Here is a 26550-nt window from a genome sequence, read left to right as displayed (position 1 = left end):
AGCCGTGGAAGTGGCTGGGGTCCGGAGCCGGAAAAGTGCCAGACTTGGCCAGAAGGCAGCGGAGCAGAGTGCAAACCTCAGAGTGTTTGGAAATTGGAAGACCTGGTGGCGGACGAGGGTCAGGACGCAGATCCTGCCTCGGAGAGTGGGCGACGTGTCCGGGATGTGGGATCGGAGGCTGGTAAGGTTGGCCTTGTTGCAGCAGCTTCGGGCGGTCTATGGCATTAAGGTCAAGAGTGGCCGTGGACAGTGCGATCGCAGGAGACATGAAACAGCAACCACGGAAATAGTGGTAAGTTCTGGGGAAAGAGGTTTCGGTTTAAAAAAAAAAAAAAAAAAGAGCCCACCCTGTACCATCACTTATTACAGTTCATGCTAAAATGCTCATTATGTGTGGATCCCAAAGAGAATGTGGCTCAGCGTGACTAATTCAATCCAGATGGTCGACTGCTGAAATTTAAAGAATGACATTGTTGATTCTTTACAGGGATTTTTGATCACTGAGAAAGTTGCAGGGTTTTCAACCTCACGACGTTGATATTTTGAACTAGATAATTCTTTGAGGTGGGACGTGGGGGCTGTCCTGTGCATTGTAGGATGTCTAGCAGCATCTCTGGCTTCTACCCACTAGATGCCAGTAGCATTTCCCAGTTTTGACAATTAAAAATATCTCCAGATATTATCAATTTATTGTATTTTGAGCAAGTAGCATGTGGGAAGGGAGGCAGACACTACCCACCACCACCACAGTTTTAGAATAAAATTTGTAGAGGGACAAGGGGGATCAGTAAATTTTCTAAATGAGTCAGTAGATAAAGTGTGAAAGAGCATTAGAAATAGGCTTCAGATAATACCTCTGTGTTCACTAATTTGAAAAAAACAAGCTTGCCGCTTGGTTATTTTTGAGATATAAAGCTATTTTTTTAAAGTGAGTAAATTAAGACGGCAGAGTGGAATAATTAAAAAGCCGTTGACGATCTGAGGGTGGTCGAAGTAAGGGGATTTTGAATGAAATTTTATTATCTACTGCGTCCTCAAGAATTTCATTGTGAGGGGCGCCTGGGTGGCTCAGTTGGTTAAGCGACTGCCTTCGGCTCAGGTCATGATCCCAGAGTCCTGGGATCGAGTCCCACATCGGGCTCCCGGCTCAGCGGGGAGCCTGCTTCTCCCTCTGACCTTCTCCCCTCTCATGCTGTTTCTCTCTCTCTCTCTCAAATAAATAAATAAAATCTTAAAAAAAAAAAAGAATTTCATTGTGAAAAATACAGTAAACTGAATATAAAACATTTTATTTTAAATTTATTTGCCTAATTCTATGGTATTTTTATGTATTTAGAGACGAAAACTAATAAAATGCATAGCTCTTAATTTATAATTTGTGAAAGAAAATAAGTACTTGGATAAATAAGCTACTAACAAAATTAATTTGTATACCTCTTAATACCTTATACATTCTGGAGAAAATAGTTTTTGTTGTTTGCAGCTTAATGGCAACGTATATGTTTATATTTAAAAACTAGAGTGATTTCTTCTGATTGAAAAACTGGTTTTCCAAGATCTCAAATATAGTTGGTTTTGTAAGTGTATGAAAGAATTTGAATCTGGATTTTTTTTTTTTTCACCCCTTAAGAAAATCGTTACTGGGGCACCTGGCTGGTTCAGTCAGTTAAACCTCTGCCTTTTTGGCTCAGGTCATGATCCCAGAGTCCTGGGATCAAGCCCCAAGTCACACTCCCTGCTCAGCGGGGAGCCTGCTTCTCCCTCTCCCCCTCCCCAACCCCTGCTCAGGCTCTCTCTCACTCTCTCTCTCTCTCAAATAAACAGAATCTTTAAAAAAAAACTGATACCTACTTTTAGAGTCAGACAGACCTGAGTTTGAATCCTGCTTTACTCCTACTATAGATGTGTGATCTTGGACTGTTTAATTTTCCTACGCTTCAGTTTCCTACTCTATAAAAGTGAGAATAATGGTATCTCTCCTTGGGTTATTTAGGGGATTTAAAAATGATAAGATCTGTAGATAGGACTAGCACAGTACCTGTCACATGTCACTTATTCAGCTAATGATAGTCGTTATGGTAATCAATGGTTGACATCCTCATTGGTAGTCAGGCTAGAAATCATAATAGAAATACTCAAATACAGAAGATCTTTGTGTTATGAGAATGGGAACAGGATAAGTAACTTTATTTGAAAACTAGATTTCTTTGGCTCTTTGGTGTTTGTTAGCTAATAATAGTTTTGAGTTTTTAAAGAACAGTGCTAGAAGTCTTTTGAAGATAACGTGATATTCCAGTACATAAAATTTAAAAAGCATGTTATTAGTTTTATTTTATGAGATTATGTTATTGTGAGGCCATTATTGAGAATAATACACTTGAGGAAAAACCCCTGAGTTCTAGGTATGTAAGACCTCTGTAGACTTATAATCAGCTTCAGCAACTGATTTTTGCATTTTGTTTGGTTGTACAATATCAAGAAAATTCTGATTTACCAAAAAAGGGGGTTTCCCACACTAACACATTTTTTTAACAGCTCACCTTGAAATGGCAGTCATAACAGCAACAAATATTCTTTGAATGCTTTACTCTATGTCAGAAACTAATATAAATGCTTTACATCTTTTAATTTATTTAATTTTCTCTACAACTCTGTGACTTAGGACCTACGTGAAGGTGCTGAGGCATAAAGAATTAATTTGATCAAGGTCATTCAGCTAATAAGTAGAAGAGCCAGGATTTAAAACCTGGCAACCCTATCACTAGGAGCTTGCTACCTTAAGCACTATACTGTACTGTCTTCTATATTCATCAATTAAGTGGAGCCAGATGCTTGAAAAGGACTACTAAGATTTTGTTACTCTGTTGAATAATTGTGAATGATTTCTTAACAAGTGCTTCAAGAGCATTCATGGAGAGCAGATGCATTTAAGCTAAATTAATGTTTATGAGATTAGGTATACCCACTTATTTAATTTTACATAAGCGGATATATATATATGTGTGTGTGTGAGTATATATATATATATATATGTATGTATGTATATAGGCTTGTGTTTAAGTCCAGTGCAAAACTACAACCTTCTTAATCAGTGACATGTTTTTAAGAAGTTGGAATGCATGCACAAAGATAGTGGCAGATTCTTTATTAAGAAGTGTGTAACATACAGATTTACTCTTGGGATTTTCGTTGTATTAAATTTGAGCATGAGAAATACATTTTAATAGCACCTTTTAAAAATATATTTCAAAGTAGTTAAAGAAATTTGAATTAAATGTTTGCGGAATCCCTGCCTTGGTTACCTCAGAACATAGTTTGAATAACGGTTTTCCAGAGTGTGGAAAAGAAAATCAGGTCTAAAAACCACTTCAATGTAATTTTAGGAAGTACTCAATGAATGGCATTACCAATCAACTTAGCCTTTTGTTCACGTTAGTATTTATAAGGTGACAGAAGGAAAGTATAAGGTCAATGTTTATAAGGTTACTGAAAGAAACATAGTATTTTTAGAAAAATGTTAGTGTTTTGGCCAAATTTTTTTTAAGAATTTCCTGACTAAGCACTAACTGGATTGATTTTTCATTATGGGATTGGAAACTGATGGAATGTGTTACATTGCTTTAGGGCAATGACTTTATTTAATTCCAGTACAATTAATATGCAGTGTTACATTAGTTTCAGATATACTAGTGATTCAGCAATTCTGTACTTTACTCAGTGCTCATCATGGTAAGTGTAGTCTTAATCCCCTTCACCTATCTCACCCATCCCCCCCACCCACAATGACTTTATCTTGGCCATTTTTGTGCTCCCAGTACCTAAAGGAATGTTTAGCATATAGTAGTTACTTTTTAACCAAGGTTACTTGTAATAATTATTTTCGTTGTCTTGATTATTTCTATTTTTTTAATTTCCTAAGGTTTTTAATTTGCTTAATACTTAAGAAAACTTACATTATGCCTAATATTTGTGTTGGAATAATTGAATTTGCAATTTTAGGGTAAAATATTTGGAGTACCTTTTAGTGCATTGCCCCATTCTGTTGTACCAGAATATGGACACATTCCAAGGTAAGCTAAGTTTGGGATGAAGAAAAATATTTCAAACCAGTGTCTGGGCTGTTTAAAAATAAATAGTTGAGAGGCACCTGGGTGGCTTAATTGGTTACGTGTCTGACTTTTGCTCAAGTCATGGTCTCGGGTCCTGGGACAGATTCCCACTTTGGGCTCCCTGCTCAGCGGATAGTCTGTTTGTCTCTCTCCCTCTGCCCCTCCCCCTGCTTGCTCATGCTCAGGCAATCTCTAATAAATAAATAAAATCTTTAAAAAGAATAAATTAAAAAATAGCTGATTGACTTACGCATTTGTTTTGAACTAGCAGTTTTTTCTCTAGTTAAGAGTCTGCTGTCCCCCCTCCCCCACCACCCTCTTTTTCCTTTGTGGATAAAAGACCATTTAAGCTAAGATTAAATAAAGTATTTGTAGATATAAATTATGTTAACACTCGAGCTTTACTGTGTCACTTACTATTTGAAAGTAACCTTTTGGACTAACTGCATCAGAAATTAGCAGAGAAGTTTACATCTTAAATAGTTTAAAGAAGCATGCAAAGAAACTATCTTACCTGTTACTAATTCATTTCCCCTCTATCCAAAGTTGGGTTCATTACGGCTACTCTAGTTCAGTAACCTAGGTTTTTAACTGATGCATTGTTCAAAAGCATTTATTGAATACCTTGCAACCTTAGAACAGTTTTCCCTCATTCAGCATATAGGTGTTGATTCACAATCTCCATAAGGTAAGCACTTACTATTTTGCTTTTCAAATGACCTATGAAAGGTTTGTTTATAATGATTTTCTCCCTTTAGAATTGCAAAGTTATATCTGCAGTAAAGATGACTAAATCTTTGTTGTAATTTCTTTGCCTGTTAAACAAACAAACATTAAATTCTGTCAGTTACCCCCTGTGACATTCAGTCATCGTGCATGCTATCAGTTGCTTGCTGCTGACATCCATTCTAATTTGTGGTATCAGTTGTTAACTATTAAAGCCAACATTGATGGTTAAAAGTTGTTCAATATAAAGAAATTAAGCACACACCTCTAAGTATGAGAAGGGTTGTAAGAATTAGGATATATCGGACTTTTCTGAGAGGCCGTGTTAGAGTGAGAAAAGCACAGTGCTTTATTTTTGGGCAAATGTAACAGATGGTAGATATTTAAAGCTATGGGGGCGCCTGGGTGGCTCAGTCGGTTAAGCGTCTGCCTTCAGCTCAGGTCATGATCCCAGGGTCCTGGGATTGAGTCCCGCATCGGGCTCCCTGCTCCGCGGGAGCCTGCTTCTCCCTCTTCCTTTCCCTCTGCCTGCCGCTCCCCCTGCTTGTGCGAGCACTCTCTCTCTCTCTCTCTCTCTGTCAAATAAATAAATAAAATCTTAAAAAGAGAAAAGAAAAGAAGAAGGTCTCAGGGCCCGGGGTCATACTAACATGTAGAGGTCTGACAGAAAAAGGGGAGCCAGAAAAGGAGTTTGAGAAGGAATAGTTAGGGGGACAGCAGGAAGTGTCATGAAAAAGAATATTTTCAAGAAAAGCAGGGAATGCTGCTCAGATGCTGGCAGGACAAGCGAAATGAAGACCATTGGCCATGGATTGATGACCTTAATATCTACTTAAATATCGACATGATATTTAAGATGAGAACTGTTTTGTTGTAGTAATAGGGGTGCAGGTCTGATTGGAAAGGGTTGAGGAGAGACTGGAATATGAAGTGGAGGCAGTAAAAATGACACATCTTGTGCTCTGAGTAGAAGCAGAGAAATGAAGTAGGATTGAGAAGGATGTTGGATTAAAGCAAGGTCATTGAAATTGTCATGGATAAAAAGCTGAGCCGGACAGAAGAATTTAGGAAGCAAGAAAAACAACTAGAATTAACCTTTTATCACAAAGACTGAAGAGATTTGTGATATCAGAGCTTCTGAAGGGGCTTAGTGCTTGGTCCATGTACTTTGGTAGAAGAATAGGATTTAGTAAGATGTGCATCTGGCCACCTGAAAAGATTTCTCTCTTTCAGTTTTCTTGTTGATGCTTGCACATCTTTAGAAGAGCATATTCATACAGAAGGGCTTTTTAGGAAATCAGGATCTGTTATTCGTCTAAGAGCCCTAAAGGTAAGCGTATTCTTGAACTATAATTTTTCATTTGTACTACTTTTTTATTTGGTTTTTAGAATTGAAATATTTAAACTATTGCATGAATTAACAGAAACTGAATTGCAAATAGCCTTTTCCGTGGCAGAAGAACCTTTTTTTTCTAAAAGGAGTTATACAGGGGTTCCCCTGGTGGATCTTTTTTTTAAAATGATGTATTTATTTATTTATTTGACAGAGCAAGGAAGCACAAGCAGGGGGGGCTGCAGAGGGAGAAGGAGAAGCAGGCTCCCCACTGAGCAGGGAGCCCGATGTGGGGCTCGATCCCAGGACCCAAGGATCATGACCTGAGCCAAAGACAGAAGCTTAACTGACTGAACCACCCAGGCACCCCAAGTGTCTGACTCTTGATTTCGGCTCAGGTCATGATCTCGGGGTCACGAGATCCAGCCCTGCATCCAGCCCCACATCCAGCCCCATGCTGGCTGTGGAGCCTGCTTAAGATTCTCTCTCCCTCTCCCTGTCCCCCCCCCACCACCATGCCCGAACGTGCGCTCGCTCTCTCACTCTCTCTCAAAAGAAAAAAAAGAATTATGCATTATTTAATGCTTTTTTTTCAGTTTTGAGAGATAATTGACAAATACTGTATAATTTGATGTTTTAATATATGTATATATTGTGAAATGATTGCCACAATCTATATAATGCTTTAAAAGTTAAGAGTACTTTCAAATTTGTGGTCCTTTGTTCCTATAAAGTACTATAGGAAATGAAGAAATGCTTTTTGTTTTTGTTTTTAGCCTTTTAAAATGGCATGAGGTATATTAAAACAAGAGTTAAGAAAAATTTATTAAAGCTCTCTAGAGTACAGAAAAGGGTAGCTTATTTGCAGTAAACTCTTAAGCCCTCAAATGCTCAAGATTATTATATTTATTTCAGAATAAACTGGATCATGGTGAAAGTTGCCTATCTTCTGCACCTCCTTGTGATGTTGCAGGACTTCTTAAGCAGTTTTTTAGGGAATTGCCAGAGCCCATCCTTCCAGCTGATTTGCATGAAGCACTCTTCAAAGCTCAACAGTTAGGAACAGAGGAGAAGAATAAAGCTACATTGTTACTCTCCTGTCTTATGGCTGACCACACAATTGATGTATTAAGATACTTCTTTAACTTTCTCAGGAATGTTTCACTTAGGTAAGTAATTGAAGTCTCAGGAAATGACAGGTTGTTAATTAGCTAGATGTACCTGTATAGATAATAACTTAAAATTAAATTTGGAATGGAAATTTTTCTTAATTATTTCCTTACTGTAAGAAGTGTACCCTGTATAATTTAAGGAACAGTATGCCAGATGATTTGGATTTTCTTACTGCCTTAAGGTCATCATTATGATGGCTTATTGGTGTTGATAGTATTCTTTGTCCATTGAATGACTTCGGATTACTGTGTTTTTGATATATTTGTGTTTTGCTTCTCAAATTTGTCCCCTCTCTCTGCTTGCTGTCAGTGAGCCTGCTTGTTCTAGACATACTTGCAGCCTTTTAATACAGTTTTTCTGTGTGTGGGTTTGAAAATCAAATATCCATTTGTGTGGAAAAACAAAGTGTAGGCTCTATAGTTAGTGTGGTTTTTATGATACATATTTAAACACACAGAAGCTCTTTCTGGTTCTGTCTTATTTCAAGCCAATCGTATAGATGGGTAGACAAAGGGTAGCTATTTTGACTTGTGTTTGATAAAATAAGTCTTCAGAGTGTGCTGAATATGTTATTTTACCTCTCTGTTTCTCTTTGGCTCAATCTAAGAGAACTTTGTTTCATTTAAGGTCCAGTGAGAATAAGATGGATAGCAGCAATCTTGCTGTAATATTTGCACCAAACCTTCTTCAGACAAGTGAAGGACATGAAAAGATGTCTGCTAACACAGAAAAAAAGCTACGATTACAGGCTGCTGTGGTGCAAACTCTTATTGACTATGCATCAGATATTGGTAAGATGTAGAAACATTATAAAGTAACAGGATTAGTTTAAATGAAGGAGATCCCAGCTTCCTCCAAGTGTACTATGAAGACAACTATTAGAAATATATACTATTTGAACATTTTGGTATATACTATTTGAACACTTTGAGGGAGAATAGAGGAAAAATTTTAACTCTGAACATTTTTTTAGGGCATATTCCAGATTTTATCCAGGAAAAGGTACCAGCTATGTTGGGTCTTGATGGTCTCTGTGCTACTCCATCATTAGAAGGCTTTGAAGAAGGTGAATGTGAAACTCCTGGTGATTATAAGAGAAAGCGAAGACAAAGTGTAGGAGGTAAGTGGCAATGGCAGTCTCATTTTGTGGAATTACAGCAATTTGCTTTCATCTAAAATGTGTTTAAACGTAATGAAGCATAAGCTCTGGTCTGTGCCTTTTTGGTGCTTACGGCGTAGTTGGAGAAACATGACACATGCATGTGAAAAGCAAAAATGACAATACAATCTAATATTAAATGCTAAATCTTTAGCATAAATGTGAAATGTGTTCAAAGGGGAAAAAATGTTCCCTGGGTTATGGTGATCAGGGACTCCAAAGAAGAAGTCAAACTGAACCTTCTTGAAAAATGGGTAGACTCTAGGGGACTTGGGTAGAGCGTCAGAATAGTTGTATCCTATTGTAGATAAGAGGGATACTCTAAAGAAAGATTTGTGTAGGGAAGAAATAATCTATGACTATTAGTAAATAGACTAACATGACTTGGGTGAGGGGTTTATCCTAAGGATTAGGAGGATATTATGGTGAACTGAATGTCAGGCTGAAACACTATAGCATGAAGCTGGATATTGGGTATTGGTATTGAAGGTTTACGAGTAGAGGCATAACAGGATTATAATGTTTTCAAAAATTGTCTGGTGTAAAGAATTGAGATTTGGGAATACGGAGAACAGTCAGGCATGAGATCATGATTTGAAATAGTGACATGAACTATTTAGAAGTATGAACTAACTAAAGAAGGAAACATTACCAAGGAAGAAAAAAAAGACCTAAAGCTGGTGGAATCAGTCATAAGATTTATCTTCTTCTTGATCAAGAAGACTGAGGCCATTCTTCTTCCAGTTGCCTTAGGAAATTTCTCATCTTCGGGGCATCTGGGTGGCTCAGTCATTAAGTGTCTGCCTTTGGCTCAGGTCATGATCCCAGGGTCCTGGGATGGAGCCCCGCATCGGGCTCCCTGCTCGGCAGGAAGCCTGCTTCTCCCTCTCCCACTCCCCCCTGCTTGCATTCCTGCTCTCGCTGTCTCTCTCTCTGTCAAATAAATAAATAAAATCTTAAAAAAAAAAAAAATTTCTCATTTTTTGAGTATGAGAACTAATTGTTATTTTTTTTTAATTTTATTTTATTATGCTATGTTAGTCACCGTACGTTACATCATTAGTTTTTGATGTAGTGTTCCATGATTCATTGTTTTCGTATAACACCCAGTGCTCCATGCAGAACATGCCCTCCTTAATACCCATCACCAGGCTAACCCATCCCCCCACCCCCCTCCCCTCCAGAACCCTCAGTTTGTTTCTTAGAGTCCGTAGTCTCTCATGGTTCATCTCTCCCTCCGATTTCCCCCCCTTTATTTTTCCCTTCCTTCTCCTAATGTCCTCCATGTATTCCTTATGTTCCACAAATAAGTGAAACCACATGATAATTGACTTTCTCTGCTTGACTTATTTCCCTTAGCATAATCTCCTCCAGTCCCATCCATGTTGATGTAAAAGTTGGGTATTCATCCTTTCTGATGGCTGAGTAATATTCCATTGTATATATGGACCACATCTTCTTTATCCATTCATCTGTTGAAGGGCATCTCGGCTCTTTCCACAGTTTGCCTATTGTAGACATTGCTGCTATGAACATTGGGGTGCACATGGCCCTTCTTTTCACTACATCTGTGTCTTTGGGGTAAATATCCAGTAGTGCAATTGCTGGGTCATAGGGTAGCTCTATTTTTAATTTTTTGAGGCACCTCCACACTGTTTTCCAAAGTGGCTGTACCAGCTTGTGTTCCCACCAACAGTGTAAGATGATTCCCCTTTCCCCACAACCTCTCCAGCATTTGTTGTTTCTTGCCTTGTCAATTTTTGCCATTCTGACTGGTGTAAGGTGGTATCTCAATGTGGTTTTGATTTGAATTTCCCTGATGGCTAATGATGATGAAATTTTTCCATGTGTCTGTTAGCCATTTGTATGTCTTCTTTGGAGAAGTGTCTGTTCAAGTCTTCTGCCCATTTTTTAGAACTAATTGTTATTAACTCTCTTCATTCTTGTTTGAATCTTGGCTTATATGATACAGCCTTATGTTTCTTCTTTGCCTCATTTGTAGATTCCCCTATGCCTTCTGTGTTAGTTTCCTAGGGCCACTGTAACAAAGTACCACAAATTGGGTGGCTTAAAACAACAAAAATTTATTGTCTCATAGTTCTGGAGGCTAGAAGCTAAAATCAAGCTGTTGTCTGAGCCATGTTCCCCGTGAAACTTGTAGGGGAGAATCTTGTTTTTTTCTAGCTTCTGGTGGTGATTGTTGATTGTTGGCATTCTTTGGTTTGCAGCTGCATCCGATCTCTGCCTCTGTTGTCACATGGCCTTCTCCCTGGGTGTGTCTCTGTCCAAGTTTTCATCTTCTAGTGACACCAGTTACATTGAATTAGGGCCTACCCTAATGACCTCTTCTTAAATTGAGTACATCTACAAAGACCCTAATTTCAAGTAAGGTCACATTCACAAGTATTTGGAGTTAGGACTTAAACATGTATTTTTGGAGCACATAATTCATCCCATAAACTTCCTACCCCAGATACAGATATTCTCAGACACATCTTTTTTTTTTTTTTTTTTTTTTAAGATTTTATTTATTTGAAAGAGAGAGACACAGCAAAAGAAGGAACACGAGCAGGGGGAGTGGGAGAGGGAGAAGCAGGCCTCCGGCCAAGCAGGGAACCCGATGCAGGGCTCGATCCCAGGACCCTGGGACCATGACCCAAGCCGAAGACAGACGCCTAACTGACTGAGCCACCCAGCCACCCCACAGATCCTCTTTATTACCCTCTTTTCCTTTGTGATTTCATTCATTCCTAGAGTTTCATTTATAGCATCTAAATAGGTGAACACAGGGGGAGCCTGGTGGCTCAGTCGTTGAGCGTCTGCCTTTGGCTCAGGTCATGATCCCAGGGTCCTGGGATCAAGCCCATGTCGGGCTCCCTGCTCAGCAGGAAGCCTGCTTCTCCCTCTTCCACTCCCTCTGCTTGTGTTCCCTCTCTCGCTGTGTCTCTCTCTGTCAAATAAATAAATAAAATCTTTAAAAAAAAAATAGGTAAACACTGGATCTGGATCTCTACCACTATTGTCTCGCAAATATCAGTTCCACTTTAGTAACAGCTTACTAGGCAGATATCTTCACTTCTGCCTATTTTTGATGCTTTAAGCTCAGCATTTTGAAATGATCATCTTCACCCTCTTTAAACTAGTTCTTGAATTCCTTTTTTTGTTAACAGCACCATCATTTTCTAGTCACTTGGGCTTAAATTGTGGGTGCCTAACTCTTACTGTACCATTTATATTCACAGTTTTCAGGTTCTCTAAGGCTCTCTGTGGTATTTACTGCATCATCTTTACTCTAAGAATCTCCTTATTGATCTTCATGCCTCTTTGATTCTTTTTTTTTTTAAGATTTTATTTATTTATTTGACAGAGAGAGAGACAGCAAGAGCAGGAACACAAGCAGGGGGAGTGGGAGAGGGAGAAGCAGGCTCCCCACAGAGCAGGGAGCCTGATGCGGGGCTCGATCCCAGGACCCTGGGATCATGACCTGAGCCGAAGGCAGACGCTTAACGACTGAGCCACCCAGGCACCCCATGCCTCTTTGAATCTGCCCGGCTTATTGCAGTCAAGACTGATGTTCTTCCTGTATAACTCCAATCATGTCTCCCACATACTCATCAGAAACTTTCACTGATAAAACTGATATTTATAACCTGATATTAAAGGTCTTTCATAGGATTGTTTTAGCGTGCCTTTCTACTGTTTCCTCTCTCTAATTTATGCAATGTATACTATACTTTAGTTCAATTCCATTTTTTATTTATTGTTTTTTAGACACTTTGGGCTTTTTTGCTTATCCTATTTATTGATAGAATGTTTTTACTTCCATCTACCCTTGTTCAAATTATATCCAGTTGTCAAAATTCAGTTTAAGTGTTTTGTCAGGCACGCTTCACCCTGCTGTGTTTTTAGTGGGAAAATAATCTCTTTTCTGCGCTGGCCTTCTATAATATTCTAGACTCTAACAGTTTTTATATGTTTTTATATTTACTCCTCATACATGACTCTCTTACCTATTATATTTAATGCTCTTTGGAGGTTGAGGCCATGTTTTATACATTGTATCCAGCCCAGTGTTTTTTACTTAATGGGCATAAACTGCAGAATGAATACATTAAGTCGAGTTACTAATATTTGGCTTAAACCCAGAGGTACTTTATCTGTTCAAACAGGTTAAAATAGTGTTTGTCAAGCGTCATTAAAATGCATCAATTTCAGGGGCACCTGGGTGGCTCAGTCGTTAAGCGTCTGCCTTCGGCTCGGGTCATGGTCCCTGCATCGGGCTCCCTGCTTGGCCAGAGGCCTGCTTCTCCCTCTCCCATTCCCCCTGCTCGTGTTCCTTCTCTCGCTGTTTCTCTCTCTTTCAAATAAATAAATAAATAAAATCTTAAAAAAAAAATGCATCAATTTCATTAGCAATTTGAAATTGTTGCAGAGTTCTAGACCATTAGTGTTTATCTTTTGTGTGTTATAGCTAGCCCTTTTTTTAATTTAAATTCAATTAGCCAACATATAGTACATCATTAGTTTCAGATGTAGTGTTCAGTAATTTATAAGTTGTGTATAACACCCAGTGCTCATCGCATCACATGCCCTCCTTAATGCCCATAGCCCTTTTTTGTCTTTTTTCTTCTTTTTTTTCCATTTCACTCTGAAATGCTACAAGCATCCATGTGATCTGATTACATTTGCTTTGAAGAATCTTTTGACTTTTAAATTGTAGAAAAATAGGTAACATAAAATTTATTTTAACCAGTTTTAAGTGTACAGTTCAGTACTGTTAAGTGTATTAACTTTGTTGTGCTACCATTCTCCGGGAACTTTTACTTTTATTTTTGATATTTATTCTATGACTTAGTCTAACGTAGTTTTATGCTGGGTATGGCAATTCTCAATAATTGTTTTACCCCAGAATCTATATAGTATTTTATGGGCAAACTCTTGTAATGAAAGTAATGTTTTTACCTATGTTTACAAATTTGTGTGCCCTTCTGTATTGTTATTGTGCTAAACAAATGTCTTTCATGGTCAGTGGTACAGTGTTGAGCTGATTTGACTAATATGCCCTTAATAGTCTGATACTTCCTGAAATACATATGTCATGAGACATAATTTTTCCATTTCTCTAGAAAGATGGTCTGTACTTGGGGCACCTGGGTGGCTCAGTTGGTTAAGCTGCCTTCAGCTCAGGTCATGATCCGAGGGTCCTGGGATGGAGCCCCCATCGGTCTCCCTGCTTGGCGGGAAGCCTGCTTCTCCCTTTCCCACTCCCCCTGCTTGTGTTCTTTGTCTAGCTGCCTCTCTCTCTCTGTCAGTTTATTAAAAAAAAAAAAAAAAGTTGGTCTGTACTTGCAGTGTGGCCCATGATGCCGTGATACAGTCAGGATGGTTTCAGATTATGGAGGGAATAGTTTGTCTTTCCATGCTTCTGATTTTGTTCGCAGGACCCTGGGATCATGACCTGAGCTGAAGGCAGATGCTTAACCGACTGAGCCACCCAGGCATCTCCTTTCCTGTGCTATTCTAATTGTGTGGGGTTTTTTGCTGTGGCTGAGTCTGTTGCTCAGTTGTTTCTTCTCTCTTCAGCTCTGGCTTTTGTTTTTCTTCTTTCCTTTTTTTCTCTTTTTCCTCTCCCATATTAACTTTGTCTGTCTGCTCAGGTGCCATGAAGGTTGGCTTTATAAGCCATTACCTGCCATTTAGAGCATAGCCTATTTTTGGCTCTTCATTAAGGTTTTCAGTCTTCTCTGGTTTGTACCTTTTTCACTTGAAAGGTGAAAGATTCTCAGTAATACACAAGTGGGCTATAGCTGAACTTTATTTTGAGTGATGTTTGGTGATTAATCAGGTAAACAGACATATTTAAAGAACTTTTATATTACATTGTGGCTAAAAATTAGGGGTATATTTTTGCATGAAACTAGTTGAAGTCACAGTTTCCTAATCACTAAATCCAGTGGGTACTTTTTTAGGCCTGTATCATTCAGAATCTCTTTGGCCACTTAACTATTTCCTTCCTGATTTTTTTTTTTTTAATTTACTTGGTTTTTATAACACTATGCTTTTGTTTCCCTACATCTTTAGCCACTTGTTCTGTCTTTTCTTTTAATGTTTTATTTGTTTATGAGAGAGAGAGAGCGAGCAAGCACAAGCAGGTGGAAGGGCAGAGGGTGGAGAAACAGACTCACTGCTGAGCAGGGAGCCTGACGCAGGGCTTGATCCCAGGACTCTGGGACCATGACCTGAGCCGAAGGTAGACACTTAACCGACAGAGACACCCAGGCACCTCTCCACTTGTTCTGTCTTTATGTTTTGGATTTTCTTTTTCTACCACCTCTTAATTGCTCCATTCTTCCATACTTGACTTTTCTTTTTACACTTTGCCCTCTTCCTAAATGACCTCATTCATTCTCACTTTTTAAAACCTACCATTGCTGAGCTGATGACTCTCAAACTACTTCTCCAACCCTGATCTTTCCACAAACTGATTCATATCCATTTCAGTGTTCCATAGGCATGTCTAACTTTTCCCTGCATAATTTCCTTTTCTTTGGGTGGCACCATTGTCTTTGCAATCATCAAAATCAGAATTCTAGATACTCTTATCTACTCTTTTCTCATTCCTACATCTCACTGATCACTAAATCTTGTCACTTTGAGCTCCTAAATACCTTTTTTCTACTTCCATTTGCACTCTTCCTGCCTTAGTTCAGATCTTCACCTTTTGCTTGGCTAATTGCCACTCTTCCTTTTAGATCTCAAATATCACTGCCTCAGGAGCACCTGTAACTCCCCAGTCTAAATCTGTTGTTAAATTTGTACTTCAGACTACGAATCCCATTTGTCATTATATTTCCTTGGTATTTTCATGTTTTTTTTTTCTCTGTTAGAGTAAGTTTTATAAAGGCAAGGACCATGTCTGTTTTGATCACTTTTGTATCTTCAGTGGTAGCACTGTGCTTGACACATAGTAGGCACAAAATAAATCTTTGTTGAATGACTAAATAACATACTTAGAAGAACCTTCAGCTAGTTAGCCAGCCCCCTAACTCTGTCATACTGCTCCCAGTTATTTTTTCAAAAATGCAGATCTGACAATTTTGCCCCCCCCTTTTGCCTTTGGAGAAGTTCAAGTTCTTCAAAATGATATAGAGGCCTTTTTCCATCTAATGCACAAGACTTATCTCTTACCATATCCACTGCTCTCTGTTTGCTCTAGCAGTATCAAACTACTGGTTTCTAGCATACATAAATCGTGTCGTTTCACCTACATGCTTTTGCGTATGCTATTCACCTTGCCCAAGTGCTACCTTCCTACTAAATCAACACCTACTAATGCTTCAGAACACTGTCCAGGTTTTGCTTCCCCTGCCAAGCTTTCTCTTTTCTTGCCATTTCTTCTCTTCCTCAATAGGTAGTAGGTAATGATTTTCTTTCCCATTCTCTTTCTGTACATTATACACATTTGTTTTACACACATTCTTTATTGTATGTCTTTTTTTTTGAGAGAGAAGAGATGGGCATATAAGTTGGGAATGTAATCAAAATACATCTTTTAGTTTTTTTCCTATTTTGAAATAATTTCTTCTAAATAACCTTAAGTGACTTAAAATGTAGGGCTGCCTGGGTGGCTCAGTTGGTTAAGCATCTGCCTTTGGCTCAGGTCATGATCTCAGGGTCCTGGGATTGAGCCCTGTGTTGGGCTCCCTGCTCAGCAGGGAGTCCGATTCTCCCTCTCCCTCTGCCCACCAACCCCCACTCATATTCTCTCTCAAATAAATAAAATCTTTAAAAAATAAAAATAAATGTATAAGCTGACATAAACTTAGATGCTGGAAAACCACAAACATCAATATGAATTATTGGTGAAAGATAGGTAAATGTTAAATTATAATTGATTATATGATTATATGTGTTTTGCATTTCAGATTTTGTTAGTGGAGCATTGAATAAACTTAAATCTAACAGAACACCCTCCGTTACACCTCAACAAGAAAAAATTGGTAGGTATTATATGTTTTGTATTTAAGTGAAAATTTCTGTATATTATACAGAGTAACCATTACCTAACTTATTTTGGTTTAATCAAATCCAGATATTATTTTAAATGGAGATATGGTACTATAATTGTGTTGTGACATTGCTAATTACATTGGGTATAATGAACCCAAAATTGTAGGTAAGAATTTCTTTTAGTTTGTTGTTACATCTTTAGTCTTTTAAATCATGCTTTTCTGTTGAATGTAAGTTGGATGCTGTTGAATATGTGAAAATAACTCAAATTTCCTTTTTGTTTTAGAACCAGAATTTTATTAGTGTATGTTCCCATTTTTATCTTGGTTTGCTTGTGGCTGAAATTAGTCAGGCCAATAACATAATAACAGACAATATGATCATTTGTTTTGTTTTTCAGATTGAAGAAATTAAGTGGTTAATATTTAGTTATGATGAAAAGCAAAACTTTTATGTAGATCAGTTTGTTTGATCTCCTTGATTATTATTTTATTCCATATATTAGTATTCTTTACTGTGGATTATATGCATCTTTCAGTCTATTTGGTTTAAGTCACTATTGTTAATCTTACCTCTTTGTGACTTCCCTGTTATCATTTTAAATAATTGCATGGTGTTAATTTAGTTATAACATATATTTGATAATGTAAACATATTCTTCATTCTTTGGTTAGCGCTAAGTAACAACTTTATAAGAAGAAATTACATAAAGCTTTTGTTTTTCCCACAGAGTTGATAAAATAAAACATTTTTTTTTCAGCCCAGGTATCCATGTCACCCACGATTCTTACACCAAATGCTAAGCGTAAACTGCCAGTGGATTCCTCTCATGGTTTCTCAAGTAAGAAGAGGAAGTCCATCAAGCACAATTTTAACTTTGAGTTGTTACCAACTAATCTCTTCAGTAGCAGTTCTACACCAGTATCAGGTAGCAAATAGAATTTATATAATTGGGTTGTAAACATTAACATGAAAGTGTCTATTCTGAGCAAAGTGCTATTTCGTATTAATGTCACCCCTTTTAGGAGGTATGGCTTTATTCAGTTTATCAAATCTTTTAATTTTTATAAAGTCCCCTCACTTTTAAAATAGACACTGACTCTCTATAATTAATGTGTATGTGTGTATGTTGACTGACGCTGCCTATTGAAAGTTATGATAAGTAACTTAGAATGAGAGTTTGGGCTCCTGTGTGTAGCACAGGTTTTAGGTGATTGGACATCCTGAATTCTACTTCATTACTTCCTGATCTAGAGCTAGGACTGTATTGTTATCTCCTGTTGAGGTTGCCAAAATTTGATTTTCCCTAAATGCAGAGTGGTGGGGTACTGCCATAGAGGAACCATTGTGCAGTTAAAGGGGGGGGTATTTTTTAGTTTTATACTCAAGTAGATTTTATAAAAGCTTTAATAACTTGGTTTACGCTGTTCCTTATGACACGGTTTCCAGATTCTTTACCAGCCCAGCCATTTTCTTCCAAATGACATATAAGTTCCTAATATAGCCACCCAGAGCCGCCAGAGAAAAATATAATTTTGCTAATTTGAGTACCAGATTTTTGTTAGTATGGTCTTAGATGGAGTTGGCTCCTTTAGCATGTACAGAATACAAGTTGGCCCATGGTTGATCTTACAAGTTAACGTTAGGATCAATGCAAAATGAGATGAAATCCTAACTGAGCCCAGAGTCCTCTATCTATTTGTCTCACATTTCATCAAAAGTGAGTGATCTCTAATTCTTTTAGGTTTTTATTGATTTCAGACAGTGTTGAGAGTGTTACTTTAAATTTGTTAGCTAGGTTAAGAAAAGTCTAGATTTTCCTTGTTTGTTTTATCAGAAAGTTGAACTTGTTTTTTATGGTCCTTCACAGGATCTCTCTGTGTGGTTTGCTAAATGTAATGATAAGACATATCGTTGTAATGATAAGACAAATACAGATATATTTGAAGCTATGTGTGTATTTCTTTCAGTATTCAGAGGTTGGAGACTTGAATTCTTTTAAACTAACTTAGTGTTTTCTCTCTTTCTCCTTTTTTTTTTTAGAGAGAGAGAGAAAGTGCGAGCAGAGGGGGAGGGGCAGAGGGAGATGGAGAGAGAGAATTTCGAACAGATTCAGTGTAGAGTCCGAGGCTGGGCTTGATCTCATGACCCTGAGATCATGACCTGAGCTGAAATCAAGAGCCTGAGGCTGAACCAACTGAGCCCTCCAGACGCCCCTAACTTAGTGTTTTCTTATTTTTTTCGACCTTGGAGGACTGTTTCCAAATGGCCAGTGTGAACTGTAATTCTATCTGCCTTTGTTTATTAGCATTTAATATCTGCTTCAAGAAGCGAACCTACTGATTCCTTCTCTCCAAGCTCCCAAAAAGTAGTTTAAACATTCTTGTGTTACTGGAACATTACTATGAGCCTGCTGAATCAATGATTTTTTTTTAATAAAAAAATCAGGTTCAGGGGCACCTGGGTGGCTCAGTTGGTTAGGCGTCTGCCTTCGGCTCAGGCCATGATCACAGGGTCCTAGGATCGAGCCCCACATCGGGCTCCCTGCTCGCAGGAGGCCTGCTTCTCCCTCTCCCACTCCCCGTGCTTGTGTTTCCTCTCTCATTCTCTCTCTCTCTGTCAAATAAATAAATAAAATCTTTTTAAAAAAATTTAAAAATCAAGTTCGATAACAATAATCCTGTTATTTTAACTCACCATTTTCTTTCTTTCTCTTTTCCTTCTTTCCCTCCTTCCTTCCTTCCTCTCTTCTTCTCTTTCTCCCTCTCTTTCTTTTTTTTTTTTTTTAAAGATTTTATTTATTAGAGAGAGAGAGAGAGTATGAGCAGGAGGAGGGGCAGAGGGACAAGCAGATTCCCCGCTGAGCGCAGAGCCTGGTGCATGGCTCCATCTTAGGACCCTGAGATCATGACCTGAGCCAAAGTTAGACACTTAACTGACTGAGCCACCCAGGCACTCCTGAAAAGATTCATTTTCTATATTTGTCTAATTTAATTACAAAAATTATATTTTAATATCTTAGGGAACAATAACACATAAGTCTTTATTACCAAACACTGCGTTTATATTATTAAGAAAAATAATAATATAGTTTACATTTACTGATATTTTTATCAGACCTGTGAAAAATGGGTGAGACTGGAGCCATCTTAAAACAGAGCTAGAGTGGCCATTGCAGAGAAACTGCCTTACCCACTTTTTTTTTGCTGTTTGTTTTTTTTTCCTTTTTTGTGGGTTTTTTTTTTCATTTTTAAAAAGTTTAAATTCAGTTAATTAACATATATTATTGGTTTTAAAGACAGAGGTCTTAACTTACCATTTTTCTTTGGCCTTACTTTCTCAGCCACAATTCAGTAAATTCCATCGCAAAATTGAAAATGGATTGGTTTCTAATTTTGGATAATAACAGATATGCGCTTTTTTTAATATATAAAGGCAGCTATATTAATCTACAGTTCACAGGGTACCTATTTATAATTTTTTTCCTGTATTAATCTACACTCCTTATTGAGTTTAAAGCAAAACTTTAATATAAAAATCATGTTTAATCTGACCCTTAATTGGCAGCTAAAAAGTAAGAAATTGATACTTTTTTTAAAAGGTGAATTGGGTTTATTTGGCTTCTGAAGTTGATTACCAGAAATTATGTGATTTTGTTATTGCATAGGGTTGGAAATTAAGATTTTAAGTCTAAATGCTATTAATATTTTATACTTTGGAAAGGAAGTGTGGGTGGTATATCACATGTGGTTATATTTTTATAGTTCCCTTTGATACAAGCCCAGAAGGATCATCTCAGAGTTCAGTCTCTCCTATAACCATCAGTGGAAACCGTTTGATTAGTACAGGTGTGCTAAGGCGAAGTAAGAGGATTGCAGGCAAAAAAGTTTGCAGGTAATAAATCCAGGACATTTCATTTCACTGGTATATATCGTTAATAAAATACTTCGTTTGTCTTTCTGCTGAGAATCATATTTGAGTCATAATTTTTTTTTATTTTTATTTTTTAAAGATTTTTATTTATTTATTTGACAGAGACACAGTGAAAGAGGGAACACAAGCAGGGGGAGTGGGGGAGGGAGAAGCAGGCTTCTTGCTGAGCTGGGAGCCCAATGCAGGGCTCGATCCCAGGACCCCAGGATCATGACCTGAGCCACAGACGCTTAACGACTGAGCCACCCAGGCACCCCTTGAGTCATAATTTTTAAAAATTCCCCCTGCCTTTATTATCTTATCAATCAGCTGCCCTTTATATATCCTCCAGAGAATGACTTCTAATTTGAGTCCACTTTGCTTGCTTAAAATCCTATTGTATGTCGATATGTGTAATTTTTTAATTTCCCGTTAATTTGTAGGCTAGTCTGTTCTTCTTAAAAAAAAATTTTACTGGAGGGGAGGGGGAGGGGCAGGGTGAGAGGGAGAGAAAGAATCCTCAAGCAGACTCCCTGCTGAGTGTGGAGCCAGGCATGGGACTCAATCCCAGGACCCTGAGATCATGACCTGAGCCAAAATCAAGACTGAGCCAACCCAGGCGCCCCAAGGCTAGTCTGTTCTAATGATTCTGTTTTATAAGTGACTAAGTAACTCTTGTGATAAACAGGAGAGGCCATTTTATATACAAATATAATGTATACATTAAAGCTTAACTGATTTTAGAAAATTATTACTCTGTTTAATTACTAGCAATATAATTTGCTCTGGACTTTCAAATTGCATTTTGCAAGAATGCCTCCAGTTTTTATGCTAACATTTTTTTTTTTTTTTTTGATGCTGACATTTTTAATCCCATGCTTTTTTAGAGTGGAATCAGGAAAAGCAGGCTGCTTCTCTCCTAAGATCAGTCGTAAAGAAAAGGTCCGAAGATCTCTTCGTTTGAAATTTAGTCTGGGGAAAAGTAGCAAAGACATAGTAAGTGTCTTTCACCATTTCATTGATGTTCATATTAGCATAAAGCTGTAGACTTGATGGTAAAAGACACTCTCAACCCTGCCTCTCCAGCTACTGTCTCGTTCTCTCGTTTATACCAAACTCTTACACATGAATTGATATCTACTGTTCCGTCCTCTTCTGTTCTGCTTAAATTGATTCTGATGAGGCTTTCATCCCCAACACTCAATGCAGCTGCTTTCAAGATCACTCATGAATTCAGTGATGCTCAAACCAGTGGACAAATAACAGTCCTTATTAGACTTGTCAACGGCATTTGACCTGGCTAATCACTTGCTCCTCTTTGGCATACTTTCCTTCTTTGCTTCAGGGGCACTTTACTCATGATTCTTCCTTCTTCATTGGTTACTTTCCTAATTCCTTTACATTGGAGTGCCCAAAGAGTTCCCATTTCTCTTTCTACTCACTCAAGGTGCTCATTAGCTTTAAACATCATATATTTACTTAAGACTTCCAAGTTTATATCTCTAGCCCAAAATGCTTTCCTGAACAACTTGACTATTTCTTAACATCTGCCTACTTCTTTAGTTGATGTCCATCCAATAGACATCTCAAGTGTAACCTGTCCCAAATAGAGCTCGCAAGATGCATTTCTTCACTGCTGCTATTTCTCCACTCCTCCCCCTCTCCACCAACGATATCCCCACCTATAGTCATCACCATCTCAGCTATGGCAACTCATTCTCCCAGTCACTTAGGCTAAAAACCATGTAGGCAGGGGCGCCTGGGTGGCTCAGTCGGTTAAGCGGCTGCCTTCGGCTCAGGTCATGATCCCAGGGTCCTGGGATGGAGTCCCACATCGGGCTCCCTGCTCAGCGGGGAGCCTGCTTCTCCCTCTCCCTCTGTCTGCCACTCTGCCTACTTAAGCGCTCGCTCTCTCTCTCTCTCTCTCTCTCTCTGTTAAATAAATAAATAAAAAATCTTAAAAAAAATAAAGGCCTTGTTGACAGAGAGAAACACAGCAAGAGAGGGAACACAAGCAGGGGGCGTGGGAGAGGGAGATGCAGGCTTCCCGCCGAGCAGGGAGCCCGATGTGGGGCTTGATCCCAGGACCCTGGGATCATGACCTGAGCCAAAGGCAGACCCTTAATGACTGAGCCACCCAGGCGCCCCCCCACGTAGGCATTCTTGACTCCTCACTTTCTCACACGTCCTGTGTAAACCATTAGGGAACCTTGTGTCTCCTCTGCTTTTAGAATATATCCAGACTGAACAATTCTCACTGGTACTACAGTTCTAATATTCTATAAATTCTGTCATCTCCAACTTGGTTTACTGCAATAAGCTCCTACTAGTAGGTCTACCTCTACCTTGCTGTAATACTACAGCCAAACTGATCCTTTTAAATCCCAAGTAAAGTCCTGTCACTCCTCTGCTCAGAATCCTCCAGTGACTCCTCATTTCACTCTGAAAAAAAAGACAAAGTTCTCATGTTTACATGCACCTCTCCACAGGACTGGAGCCAGCCTGCCTTTCTGAGTCCTCCTCTCACCGCCCCCTCGAGCTCACTCAGCTTCTTGCCTCCGGGCTGTTTGTCAAATGTGCCAGACCTGGTTTCAGCCTTGGACACTGCCCTGGCCTTTCTTCTCCCTGCGATAATGTTCTTTCCCCCTTTATCTTCATGGCTCCCACACATTTTTCTTTACTCACACATCATCTTCTGACCACTCTGTGTAAAATGACAGCCCACCATAGCCTTCTTACCCTGCTCTGCTTTTCTCCACAGCATTTCTCACCTTGTGTGTTGTATAATATACAGTATAATTTATGGGTGTTCTTGTCCTGCTCCAGATCTCCCCATCTAGAATGTAAATTCTGAGGGTAAGATTTTGGTCTGTTTTGTTTTGTTCACTCACTGTTGTGAGCAGGTCCTAGCATAGAGTCATCACAAAAGAAATTATTTCAGTTAATATGTGAGGTTGTTTTTACTTTAAATCATAAAATACCAAGTAATAGCCAAGTAAAATGCTTACAGTTTTCCTCAGCATGCATGCAAGTACATTTGTATTTGGTATGAAATTGTTTACTTTTATATACCTTTTTCACTCAGCTGTAGAGGATTTTGATAACTAAAAAATTTACTTTGTCTTAGTATTTGAATTAACTAGGCTTATTTCTTAACCAAAACATTTTCAATTTCTCTTTTCTGTACAGACTGGGTGTTCTGGTGTCGACAGACATGAAAATGTTGGTCGACGACTTGCAAATCAACAAAGTTTAAAAAATGGGATTGAGTCTGTAAAAACAGGTCTGCTTTTTAGCCCAGATATTGATGAAAGATTAACAAAGAAAGGTACAGTTACATGATATTTTTAGTTTTACCCAAAAAGCCTACTTTCATTGCTTTTCTGAAAAAGTTTTTCTGGCTTTCTTGAGATATAATTAGATACAATTGACATATAAGCTTCAGTTATTTTATCATAAAATATATTAATTTACTGTTCTAGAAATTAAAAATTCATGTCTGAATAGTGAAAATATTTGAATTGGCATCGTATTTTTGTCTGAACAACTGGAAGATGCTTTATAATATAAATACAAAAATGACATTTTTATATTAAAAATTATTTCTTTTAACACAAATCCTTAATTTATTGAAATTTAATGTTTAATACCTTTATCTGCCATGTGTTTGAATAATATTTCAAATATGTTTCAAATATAAATGATTAAAAAGACTGAACTGTTTTATTTTAGGTTCAAAAAAGATCCATAAATCTGACGAAAACTTATTAACTCCAGAGCGTCTAGATGGAACAAGTTACCGGATGTCTTGGACAGGACCTAGTAATTCCAGTTTTCAAGAAATTGCTGCAAATGAAGTTTCTCCGATCAAAGGAAATCTTGAGGTGAAAAGCTCTTTGGAGCGTGATACTACGGTTGAAAAGTCCCCTGTTCGTTCATGTGAACTTACCCCTTCTAACGTACACGATAAGCATAACAACAATGTAACTGGAAGCTCTCTTAGTGGGTATGAAAATAACTTGACCACAGAGACTTTGGTGAAAATTCAGAAAGCATTTTCTGAGTCTGGAAGTAATCTTCATGCATTGATAAATCACAGGCAGTCATCAATAACTAATGTGGGGAAAGTAAAGCTAAATGAAACATCCTCTACAGAATATAGCCCGGAGAAAAATCTATTTGAAACTAGTGATTTGACTGTGATAGAATCAGATGAACATCAAACTAAAACAGATGAAAATAGTTTTTCAGAACAAGACATCTCACTACATCAAACTCAAAAATCAGATGGAGAAGCAACTATAACATTTTACTCAACTCATATGAAGACTGAACATGAGAAAAGCATCCATTCAGATATACCTAGAGATCATTCAGTCAAGCCAGAATTGCCTAGTGATGAACACATAAAGAAACAGCAGTCCCCAAGGGATAAACTAAATACTCAATTAAAGGAGAATGAGAATATGATTGAAGAGAACTTCTTACTGAAATGTGCAGCTTCTAGGGAGGATGCAGCTGACCTCTCTTCCTCAGAGCAGATTACATGTAATATAACAAACTTACCAGAACCGAGGCCTGTGAGAATCATTCAGCAGCAGTCACTGGGGGGAACCTGCCATACAACCAGCCCCGAAAGCTCACAAATGACAGAACACGGGAGGGTGTCAGACCACATACAGTGGTTTAACAAGCTTTCTCTCAACGAACCAAATAGGACCAAAGTTAGGTCACCTCTTAAGTTTCAGCGTACACCTGTCCGTCAGTCTGTCAGAAGGATTAACTCCTTGTTGGAGTATAGCAGACAACCTGTAAGGCACAAATCGGCAAGTCTCGGTGATGCCGCTTCTCCTCTGGTTAAATCAGTGAGCTGTGACAGTGCCCTTTCCTCTGGTACAGAAAGTACATCAAAAGATTCGTTGATTTCAAGTACCAAATCAGGTCCTAAAGAACAGAAGTTTACAGCATGTGAACAGCCAAATGTTGATGCAATTTCAAAATCCGGCATGGAGTTAACTTACAAGTCTTTTTCAAGGATGAAGAGGTACCCAGACTCCAAGAATGCTTCTCTTGGGTCTACCAGAATTTGTAAACAGGAAGTAGTATCTGATGATCAAATTAAGGTTCCCTTGGATGACCTGACAAATCATGACATATTAAAATCTGTTGTAAATAATAATATGGGCTTTTCTCCTGGGATAAATACCAGAGTCCTTAGGAAACCGTCAGAAAAAGAAAGGGTCTGGTATAAAGGTTCTCCAAAAAATCCTATTGGCAAAGCTCAGCTACTACCAACGAGTAAACCTGTAGACTTGTAATTGATAAATGTTAATACTTGTTAATGTAAATAAAATTAGCGGTTGGTGATACGACTGGCAGGATAATCTACATGTTAGTTTGTTAGCTCAGGAAGATGAAGTGATAGATTTTAATTTCACTGCACAAGCAACTTGAATTCTTATGCTTGTATAAATGACTATTTTGTTTTTCTTAATTATGGCAGTATTTAAACTTGTGATCTCTTAAAGCAGAATTTACACTTTTTGAAAAATTGTTGGCTGGGTTTGTGAGAAATTAATTTTTGAAAATTGTATGAATTTTATATTAAGTGTGATAGGAAGAGTGGAACGAGTTACCTATTTCCTGTTATTCCTCCTAAGTCAGGTTTCTACAAGAAATTTCTTACATGTAAAGGGAAGAGATAAGCCTTATAAATCTTATTTCTTTAATTACACTGATATTTATGGCTTTTGCCAAAAATCCCTAAAAATTAACTTGTTTCAATAGCATCTTAATCCTTTACTCCTATTTGGGGCAGAGTAGTTAGGCTTATATTGTCTGTAGTTGTGTACAGTTATGTTCCCTGGGACTAAGAATTACGGCTAAAGCAGAAAAATGACTCAAGTGTCCTCTTATAGAATGATGCTGCAGAAATAATTGATGACTTTTGAGCCATACTGTTTTTAAAGTTAATTTGCACAGATACATTTGTAGCTGTTTTGTCTGATACAGAATTTAAAATTATTTAAGGAGGAATAATTAAGCTTGGAAATTTTTAATCAAGGTGATTTCTTAATATGCACACACTTGATTTTATAATTTAAAATAGTTGATGTACCTCTGTCCAT

The 26550-nt window shown here is 37.9% G+C and overlaps 1 protein-coding gene across 1 annotated transcript; it reads left to right on the top strand.

Moving 5' to 3' along the window:
• On the top strand, positions 1-26550 carry ARHGAP11A (Rho GTPase activating protein 11A). Its single transcript, XM_028119398.2, has 12 exons — positions 1-292; positions 4000-4070; positions 6069-6165; positions 7084-7337; positions 7969-8132; positions 8315-8461; positions 16426-16500; positions 17271-17438; positions 20275-20404; positions 21310-21418; positions 23612-23750; positions 24155-26550. The coding sequence occupies exons 1-12, from the start codon at positions 164-166 to the stop codon at positions 25738-25740; spliced, it is 3069 nt and encodes a 1022-aa protein (XP_027975199.1). The 5' UTR covers positions 1-163; the 3' UTR covers positions 25741-26550.

Source organism: Eumetopias jubatus, unplaced genomic scaffold (genome assembly GCF_037043125.1).
Source record: "Eumetopias jubatus isolate StellerSeaLion01/CBP00866 unplaced genomic scaffold, mEumJub1_p1.0 scaffold_7, whole genome shotgun sequence".
NCBI lineage: Eukaryota > Metazoa > Chordata > Mammalia > Carnivora > Otariidae > Eumetopias > Eumetopias jubatus.
This window is presented reverse-complemented; position numbering and strand designations above follow the sequence as displayed.

Coding starts and splice junctions, on each gene's coding strand:
- ARHGAP11A (XM_028119398.2), top strand. CDS start 164: ATGTGGGATCGGAGGCTGGTAAGGTTGGCCTTGTTGCAGCAGCTTCGG. Junction 4,071..6,068: donor GAATATGGACACATTCCAAG/GTAAGCTAAGTT, acceptor TCTCTCTTTCAG/TTTTCTTGTTGATGCTTGCA. Junction 23,751..24,154: donor TGAAAGATTAACAAAGAAAG/GTACAGTTACAT, acceptor GTTTTATTTTAG/GTTCAAAAAAGATCCATAAA.